This window comes from Typha angustifolia, chromosome 2 (genome assembly GCF_048772165.1).
Source record: "Typha angustifolia cultivar Huaian chromosome 2, ASM4877216v1, whole genome shotgun sequence".
NCBI lineage: Eukaryota > Viridiplantae > Streptophyta > Magnoliopsida > Poales > Typhaceae > Typha > Typha angustifolia.
In genome coordinates, this window is record NC_133240.1 from 3289201 (window position 1) to 3299506 (window position 10306).

The 10306-nt window shown below is 41.0% G+C and overlaps 1 protein-coding gene across 3 annotated transcripts; it reads left to right on the forward strand.

Moving 5' to 3' along the window:
- The first annotated feature begins 7283 nt into the window (after nt 1-7283).
- LOC140777564 (heavy metal-associated isoprenylated plant protein 39-like) lies at nt 7284-9197 on the forward strand. Of its 3 annotated transcripts, none has more exons than XM_073121782.1 (3): nt 7284-7361; nt 8476-8548; nt 8696-9197. In XM_073121782.1, the coding sequence occupies exons 2-3, from the start codon at nt 8524-8526 to the stop codon at nt 8989-8991; spliced, it is 321 nt and encodes a 106-aa protein (XP_072977883.1). In that variant the 5' UTR covers nt 7284-7361; nt 8476-8523; the 3' UTR covers nt 8992-9197. The 3 variants fall into 3 exon arrangements, with proteins under 3 accessions (XP_072977883.1, XP_072977875.1, XP_072977868.1); XM_073121774.1 differs by lacking the exon at nt 7284-7361 and adding an exon at nt 7370-7520; XM_073121767.1 differs by lacking the exon at nt 7284-7361 and adding an exon at nt 7547-8240.
- The last annotated feature ends 1109 nt before the right edge of the window (nt 9198-10306 follow it).

The window sequence follows — 10306 nt, forward strand, 5'->3', positions numbered from 1 at the left end:
TGACTTGTTGGTCAATGTTTTAACACAATAAACAAGAGAAAATCTCATATTTCCACAAATAATACAAAACAAGAAGAAACCCATAATACTAAAGGCCACAATAAGCCCCAAAATACAAAACTATAGATATATTCTAATGCTCATGAAAGGGCTATAAGCTATCTAATTTACTTTACAGAATAAAATAAGTAAAATGGGCCTTTGGCCAAGTCGGCCCACTAAGGGGCATTTGGCTAGCTCAATACAATTATCCAATTTATTTGATCATTTACATGCATTTGCTTTTGTTTACTCCCACATTAGGAGCCAAGCACACTTGTATCCATATCTTATAAATAAGAGGGCTGGTCATCATGGATCAATTATTATAAAACTTCTGGCTTGAGCCCACTTCTATCAATCTTGGACTTAACTCATCATGGTTAGGTTCCTCTCTCCTCTATTCGACTAGTCCTCCTCCCTTCTCTTCTCTAACTCGACCCTAACTTAGCCCACACCATCTCATACACCTCCTTCACGTCATAAGGCCTTTTTTGTGCCCATAGGCCTTCCACCATCTGTCGACAACCTCCATCTCGTCTATTCCACGATAATGCTCTGATCCTGTGCAGCTGTCGATAAAACCATGATATTTTTAACAAGGTATGGTAGCCGGCTTGTGGTAACTCGTTAGGGCTTGAAGGCTGCCCTACGGTTCAGCCATCCTCATTATCCCAAAATAAACTAGGATTAGGCCTAAGCCGTGAAGCCATTGAACTCCTAGGACCAAGTCGGCCCCCTTGAGCGGCAAAGGGTGTAGGTCCAAGCAGAACATCACACCTTGGATCTGCACCTCAACTCCATCGCAAGACTGTGCCATCTCCGATGGCTACATCAAATCCGATGGTCGGAGTCACCCCTAGCCCAACTTCATGCACCAACTTCTCATGCATAAGATTATGTATGCTTCCCGAGTCAATTAGTATCTTGACAGGGTGCTTCTTGATCGAACCTTCTACCTGTAGTGTTTAAGGTGCTTGCGAGCCGAAAAAGATGTAAGCTAAACTCAACATGCACCTCATCCTCTTGGTCTGCGGCCTCCATAATCTGCTACCTCCTCTTCATCACCCCAAGGGGCTCCATTTCGCGCTCCTTATCTCCTCCAAGGAACATGATCGTCGCAAGTTGTTTTCCATACTTGTGTCCCATAGCAAACTTCTCATCGCAATAGAAGCACAAACCCTTGGCCGTCCTTTTCTTGATTTGTGCCCGAGTTAGCCCATCGAGAGAAGGGGAGCTCTTCCATTGCCCTCTGAAGTCGATGAGAGGAGCACAAGGTGGTAGGGACTTTCCCCCTTGCGATCGAGTGGGAGGACCAAATCCAGCATTGCTCGATGGAGCCAACAAGGATCCCCTTCAATCCCTAGGGCTCCATGGCACCTTGGAGCTTCTTTGTAGCTCCTTGACCATCTCCTCTATTATGACTACTATAGGAAAGGCCTCCAACAATGACCTAGGCCTCATGGCCTGGACCTTCGCTTGTATGTTGGACCTGAGTCCAGTGATGAAGGTGTTGTGAAGGGCTGAGCGTGACCAACCCGGTACATGATTGCAAATTCTCTCAAACACTTCTTGTTAAGCTTAAACTGTGGTCCGTTGAGTTAGCTTTAGTCAAGATTGCTGAAAGTTTTCATACTCAGTTGGACTGAACTGAGTTCATATGAAAGACGCAAAATCATCTCAAGACGGAAACGGTTGAGTTCGTTGTGCCGCTTGGGTCCATCTCATCGCGACATCCTCCAAGTGGAATGAGGCTATTAGGACCTTCTGGTGGTTTTGGGTCCCTTGGTATGTTACGGAAAGACTAGAGATGATCCACAACAGGGGAATGTATGCTTTGATTAGGGTGAATGAAGGTAGATGGAGAGGGTGGAAGGAGGGATGATGGTAGTGGTCATGGTGATGAAGATGATAGGCGGCGTTGGCGGTGATGAAGGGAGATTAATTTACTTGCACTCTTAGGTTTGTCTTACTCTTACTTCTAAAATAAACTCAAGGCTCGAATACTTTCTCGATGCTAGGATGCTTAACAGGAGCCCAACCCCTCTATATATAGAAGTCGGTTACAACGAGTCCTACTTGGACTAGTGGCGTAGTTGCTTGTGGGTATGAAAGATGCCCTCGTGGCCCGCGAGGGGAGAGTCATGGAAGTGGCTAATCAAGGTGGTTCGTGAGTCTACATAGTTGGGATTAGGATCCGGTCGCCCTTGAGCACTAGTCCATCTCTCCTGCTGTACTCGATCTGACTTGATGGATCTTGAGTCACTTGAGCCACAAGTTCCACTAGGCTTGGGTCCTTCAAGATGGCATCCTCAATTCGATCCAACAAAGGGAGGGTTGGAATCGATAGGGTGGCTAGCCGGCATCAGGTTGGCACGAGAGTGCATCAACTGCACCGTTCTCCCAACCTGCTTTGTTAAACCAAGTCATAGTCATACCCGAGCAACTTGGATAGCCACCTTTGTTGCGGTAGAGTGTGGATTCTTTGCCCGAGTAAGTAGGGCAGACTTCTTTGATCGGTGCGCACTATGAACCGCCTTCCGATCAGGTATGGGCGCCACTTCCTAACAGCGTGGAACACGACTAACATCTCTCGCTCGATCGTCGACAATTGGCGTGACCGTTGCAAGAGGGCATTGCTCATGTAGGCTATGGGTCACTCTTCTTGTAACAAAATTATGCCGATCCCTAACCCCAATGCGTCACATTCGACAAGAAAGGCCTTGGTGAAATCTAGTAGGGCTAACACGGGCGCCTCGATCATGGCTTGCTTGATTGCTTGAGTTCTTCAAATGCACGTTTTGCCTTATCGTCCCACTCGAACCCGCATTTGTGGAGTAGGGCGGTCAGCAATTTTGCAATCTTCCCGTAGCCCTGGATGAATTGACGGTAGTAGTCGGTGAGGCCGAGGAAGCCTCGAAGCTCCTTAGGTGTCTTCGGTCGTGGCTAGCACACCATTCTAGCCACCTTCATAGGATCGGCCTCCACACCTGCAAAAGAGATGAAGTGCCCTAGCTACTCAACTTGTGGCTACCCCTAAAAACACTTACTTTTCTTCACCTTTAGCCCGTGTGCCTACAATATCTCTCTCGATTGGCTGTAAATGAGGATGTCGTCAAAGAACACCAAAATATACTGTCGAAGGAGTGGGTGAAATACATCATTCATTAGCCCTTGAAAATTTGTCGGCACATTGGTCAAGCCAAGGGCATTACAAGGAACTCATAATGCATGGGTTTGAAAGGCTGTCTTGTGAACGTCAATTGCCCGGACCCTAATCTGGTGATAGTAGGCTCACAAATGTAGCTTGGTGAAGATGGTGGGACTAGCTAACTCGTCCAATAATTTGTCGATAACCGGTATCGAATATCGGTCCTTGATGGTGATGGTATTTAGTGCTCAGTAATCCACGCAAAATCGCTAGGAGTTATCTTTCTTCCGCACTTGTAGAACCGGCAAAGAGTAGGCACTATCACTTGGCTGGATGATGCCTTGGTCCAACATCTCTCGCACCAGCCGTGTGATGTCATCTTTTGGGCATGTGGATATTGGTAAGGCTTCATGATCACTAGTCCAGCTCCCGGTGTAATCTCAATCCGATGATCCAGGTCTCAGATCGGTGGTAGTCCATGCAACTCTTCGAAGACTTGATCAAACCCTTGAAGTAGTGAATCCAAATCTACGGCTATTGTATTACCTGGGTTCGATTCCTCCGTGGTTTAGACCAACCGCATCAACAATTCATGGCAGCCAGCTTGTGGTAACCCAGTTAGGGCATGAAGACTAGGGTTCGGTCGCAACCCTTCAAGTCGAATTGGTCTCCCCTCATACTCCAATTCCATCCGCATCATGCCAAAATCAACTAGGATTGGGCCTAAGCCCTGAAGTCATTGAACTCCTAGGACCAAGTCTACCCCCTTGAGCGCCAACGAATGCAAATCCAACTGGAACATCTCACCATGGATCTTCACCTCAACTCCATTGCACCTACTATTGGTCCACTGCCATCTCCAATGGCTACATCAAATCTAATGGTTGGAGTCACCCCCAACCCAATTTGTTGCACCATCTTCTCATTCATAAAATTATGTGTGCTGCTCGAGTCAATTAGTATCTCAACTCAGTGCTTCTTGACAAAACTGTCTACCGGTAGGGTTCGGGGTGCTCGCGAGCCCGAATAGGCATGTAAGCTGGCATGCACCTCATCCTCGTGGTCCGTGACCTCCATATCCGCTACCTCCTCTTCATCGCCGCATGGCTCCATTTCTTCATCACTGCATGGCTCCATTTCGCCCTCCTCATCTCCTCCAAGGAACATGATTGTCGCAAGTTGTTTTCCACACTTGTGGCCCGGAGCAAACTTCTCATTGTAGTAGAAGCACAAGCCCTTGGCTCCCTTTCCTCGATTTGTGCTGGGTTTAGCCATTACCCTCCAAAGTCGGTGAGAGGAGCACTAGGTGGTAAGGATACTTTGGTATGATGTAGTGCTAGGATTTGCATGGAACTTCTAAGAGATATTTCGGCGGATCTAGTTGTTAGATTAAAATGAAATTTTGGTATGATGTAGTGCTAGGAGAGACTCCAACGAATCTAGTTTCACTCAAATTAGATGTCTAGATTGGAAGATATCTTTGAAAAGGTGGACGAAGGCTAAAGGGTGAGATCTGTAGGATTCAGGTTTGTGGGATTTGGGATCTATGGGTGGAGGCACAGACTCCTAGGTGAGGTATGATGGTAGGCTAGCAATGATGGGGTGGCGCCTGTAGGGATGGTGGAGAGGTTAGGGCATGGTAGAGAGATTAAAAGAAGAGGGAGGAGTAAAGGATATAGAAGAGGAAGACTAGAAACTAGGAGAGACCAAACCAATGGAGAGATGGCATGGTTGGCAAGGAGGGAGGAGGAAGGAGAGCTGACAGCTAGAGATAGATATGAGAGAGAGGTAGGGGGGCAATGCTCCAATAATTAGATAATCACATGAAATTAGGATTTTCTCCACATATTTATGGAGGCCCACCCTAGTCCGACTGAGATAAAACTCAATCAACTAGCGTAACTCGACTAGTTCAAGTTGAACTCGGGTTCACCATACATCATATTCAGTTTTCTAAACAGACTCGGTTTTTTAAGTTTTGACTTTGACTTTCTATAATTTTAAATCTAGTCAGTCTAGGACTCCTCTATCTCCCCAATGTACTTCCAAACTTATTGTATTTGTGCATTAGATTTAAATGAATTCAATAAAATCTTTACACATGAGTCTACTAAAGAAATTTGGGGTAGACTAAAAGTTAATCATGAATATACTACTCAAGTTAAAGAGTAAAAAATTAGCATACTTTTACATAGTTAGGAACTCTTTAAGATTGGTCGAGAAGAATCTATTTTTTAATATATTTATTAGATTTTCCAATATTATTAATTCTTTCAATCTTGAAATGGTGAGAAAAATTCTTAGATATTTGCAAAAAAATTTGGGACAGACTCAAAAGTCACCACAATATAAGAGACTAAAGATCATAAGAGATACTTTGGATGAGCTGTTGGGGTTCAAGTATAATATTCATAAAATTAGAGGATGATAATAAAAGAAAGAAGAAAGGCAATTAGCTCTTTAATTATCCAACGCCAACGAATCACGAGAAGAAGATGAGGAAGTTGCTTTTTTTATTTAGAAATCATCCATACTTGTAGTGTTAGGTGTGATGAGTAATTGTAGAAAGAGTTAGCATGCCTCGGGTCAGACTTTATTAACCAATAAATTGTGTGTCTTGCTACTACGATGTCTTGTTATTTAGATATTTATGCAACATTCATATTAGGTGTACTTATATCTATTTTATCTGACTAGTGATAATATAACTTGCTTAAAATTATACTCATTTATACTAGACATAAATTGCAGATTGACTGTTGTTGTGATGAGAGCTTTGTAACAGCTAGTAGAGCATTGGGTCTATTTTATTTTTCTTTTAGTGTAATATTTTGTAACGGGATATGTTTTTCTTCCTTTATTGTATCATACTTTTTAAATGTATTCTTGTATTTAGAGATTCTATTTTTTTATATTATGGATGAATTTGTGATAGTCTTATCTAGTAATGATCGTGTACTACTAGCCTCTTGGCGCAACCTCACAAGTGAGGCACATGTTTCAGACCAGATCTGAACCGTCCAAATGTAAGAAAATTATGAAAATTTTGGTAGCCTCACGAGATAGGGTTCTAATGGCTCTAGTTTCACATCAATTAGATATTTTGATAAAAAGATTTAATTAAAATAATGGAGCAAGGTTACGGGGCAAAATGGTAAATATTCTACGTTACGGCAGTTGTTGGAGGGTGACGGACGACCAAGGGTGATGGTACGACCGTAAAGTAGCGTGGCTGCTGGAGTTAATGGTGGCTATGGGTTAGAGGGTTAGAGGTAGAATTTGAATTTTTAACTTAAATCTACTCATAGGAGTACAAAGACGATCTAACGACTATGATAAAAAATGGTAAATGCGAGAATAAAAAAAACTAAACTCAATTACAATGCTTAGATGCTTCCATGTGTAAAGCCCAGCCCTTCTATATATACAGGTCGAGTACAATGGGTCCTACTCGGATTTAGCTCTAAATGCTTATATGATTTGAACTAAGACTTATCTCAGAGGCTTATATGACTTAATCGAATTTGCTTTAGAAGCTTATATGACTTAATTAAACTTACCTTAGAGGCTTATATGATTTAATTAAACTTGCCTTAATGGCTTACATAATTTAACTATGCTTGCCTTAAAGGTTTACATTAAAGATAAATTGACTTAGAGATAAAAATGACTAGGCTAAATCAGCCTTCCTTATCTTTTTTAGAATGTTTCTTCATTATACTAAATACGAAAATTGTAGATTAGGAAGTCTTTGATCTATTTCAAGTGGTCTCATAATATTCAGTCAACTAATGGATATCAGCAGAATATTTTTCTAAAACTATGCAAAATTAACCATCTTAGCTAATTAAATAAATTATAACCTACTTAAATTTTAAACTAGACAAGCAGAATAAATAATATAGGCTCGATCGATCAAACCGAATAATATCACGATGTGATTCGATGTGATCTCTTATTCCCTTCTCGCACAAGGCTGACGTCAATGGAGTCGGGACATAATAGAAAACTATTATCTCGTTGTTGACCGATAGTAGTGGCGGCGGGCGCGACGGAAGACCATATGAGAAGAACGCGTTCAGGATGAGGAGACCAACCATCTCACCTACCTTCCTCTGCACTCAATAGTCTGTCTGGAAGACTTCGTCAGTCAACGGAGCACACACTATATGTATGTATGAGTATCGTCTTCATTGCCATCACCAATTGAGACTTTCATTAATTCGTATACAACAATTCGAGATTCTCCTGCTTTTTCTGTTTTGTTCTCTGCATTTACTTGACCTTTGATTCTGTGAGCACATAAGAGACGATGTCCGGAGACAAAAAGGTAAGAAACCCACGAAATCTTTATTTAGAACATTGTTTGTCCTCAAAAAGGGGATTTGGGGTTACACTTGTGATTCTCCATTTTTTATAGAACAATTTAGTTATACTTGGGATAAATATACACACACCCAGCGATTATTGATGCCAAGTAGTATAGCATGGTAGACCTGATAATTAATTAAGTCCATTATGTGTACAACATCACTTGCTGCTGGACCACAAAGTTCCTCAGCATCTATAAACATTTCAAGATTGTCTTCAGTGATATGTGTGAGCTCGTTGGCTTTGTCTTATCCAAGGCAACTTCAAGGATAGGTTGCTAGTCCTATTTTACTTGCCTCAGTTCTGGCAAGGAAGAGGTGTAAATAAACACCAACTGCCAATATCCTTTAGAATAATAAATCTGTTATTTGCTATTGACCAACTCTGGCGGGCGCCGGTGAAGAGACGAAACGAAGCGTCCAGGATTACGAGCAATCGCCGCACCTTCCTTAATACCTCTCTATACAATATTATTTATCTGAAAGATCTCGTCAAATACGCGCCTCTAAACATACCTGACTTCTTCGCTTTGTTATATATATGGCCTCCATGCCCACCACCACTTAAATCGTTAATTTTACCACAGCTCTTGGAGGCTCTTCTCTCCTCTTTCATACGCTATATTTCTTCTACCTTTTATTTTGTCAGTGCAAAATAGACAATGTCCGGAGACAAAAAGGTAAGATTTATAACACGTGATCTATTGAAACCCATTTGTTCATCTTAATCTTAAACTAAATCTGCTTAATTCCTTCTCTTGTCAAAATTAGTGGTTTCAAAGGGGTTTTGTTATACTTGGGACTGTTCGTTCTTAATTTCGGAGGAATTTTGATGCCTGGTCACAGATTTAGATTTCACTCCTCGATAATTTTTTTCGGTATATTTATTCTCCTTTTATTTGATTTCTACAAAAGGTTGTGGTGAAGCTGGATTTACATGACGACAAGGAGAAGAAGAAGGCGATGAAAGCAGTCTCGACCCTTCGAGGTATCGACTACCTCACTTTCTCCCCTTTTCCGATCTCTTATTTAAAATTACTTTCATCGTGCCAATTCCCTTGGTTACTGGTAACCAGTTCTTATTAGAACTATCTTTAATATAGTGGCTAATTATCTGTTCATGTTTAAACAATAGGGATTGATTCCATCGCCATAGACATGAAGGACAAGAAGCTCACTGTTATCGGATCCGTGGACCCTGTGGATATTGTGGGAAAGCTGAGAAAACTCTGGTACGTCGAGATACTCTCGGTTGGGCCTGCCAAGGAAGAGAAGAAGAAAGATGAGCCCAAGAAGGATGGAGAGAAGAAGGACGCAAATGCACAGGTTGAGGAGCTCCTGAAGGCATATACGTCTTACAATCATCGTATGTCCACACATTACTATGTCCAGAGTGTTGAGGAGAACCCAAATTCATGCGTTATTTGCTAAGTTGCTGGATTCGAGAAAGAGCTGGAAATATTAGAACCGGGTAAATCAAGATATGTAGGCTGGTCAGGACTGTACATAATTAAGATGTGGTGGGTTCCTATCTATTTTTGTTAGTGATTAGTGAGAAGCAAATAAATAATCGGGAGTTTGATTTATTTCTTGGTAATATGCAATATAAGAGGCGCCCCTCCATTTGGATTGCTGAATGATCTAAGTGCCTTTATAAAACGACAGAGTTCTTGATTCTAAAGTTATACTAAGATGGTGTTTGGTTTAATACTTATTCATGAATTAGATTTCTCTTAAATATGTTATGTAATCAAACACTCATTATAAATAATTTGGTCAAATAAGTACAAGTAAAAGGTACAATAAAGTGATGCATATTTTTTTACTAAAATTTTTATTAGTAGAAAATGATTAAAATATCTTCTCTATACCTTAACCCCTCTTTCGCTTCTTCCATATTTTTTGCACCTCTATCCTAATAGTCGATTTCTCTCCATCTGAACAGTCAATTACTCTTTGTCTGCGATCTAAAATGCTAAATCTACTAGATTTATTTATTTAATTTTTTATTCTTTTCTTTCTTAATTTATTTTAAATCCTTATGCTTATGGGTAGAAAATTTTGATGTCTTTGGTCTTGATTTGCTTTAAATCTTCATTATGCTCCATGTTGTAAAAATCTACTATATAATTTCTGATTTATGGAAAGGTACGAAACATATCTAGAAGTATATTGATTCCATGGTATAAATTCGTTCAATATTTGCTTATTTTCACTTCACGCATCCCTCTCCGTTCATTCCCTACACTTCAGCATGATTGAGATTAAAGATCCAAATAACAATATGCTATTAATTGACTCAGATTTGAGAGGAATCCCATCATTACCTTTTTCATCCTACTTTAACCAATAGAAAATTTTTTTTTTTCGAGAGAGATCGTAGTCATAGGATTCGTTCAGTCAAAAGTATTATAGGATGCATCCAACTTGAATAGCCAAGTGTGGGTGGAGAGGGCCGAACGAGCAAGATTATGGGCATAAGAATTATTAACTCTGCTAGTATACAAAATAGTGTAAAGGAGAGGGCAGCATGCAAGCTACGACACGCTCTAATCCAAGACCTAGTGACCTATGAAATATCATCAGGTGAGTTCAGAGGAAAAAGCATCACCTATTTTGCAATCAGAAAAAAGTAGCACCCGGTTCGAAGGAATGTGAACATGAATCAGTTTGAGGCAGTAAAGGGCTTGAGCTTCTCCTTCCATGGTCAAAGGACAATCTGGATGTTGATTGTAGATAAACGCTT

Excerpts from the sequence above, each read along its gene's own strand:
- LOC140777564 (XM_073121774.1), top strand. Across the intron at positions 8,549-8,695 it reads AGCAGTCTCGACCCTTCGAG|GGATTGATTCCATCGCCATA; the intron begins GTATCGACTACC and ends TTTAAACAATAG.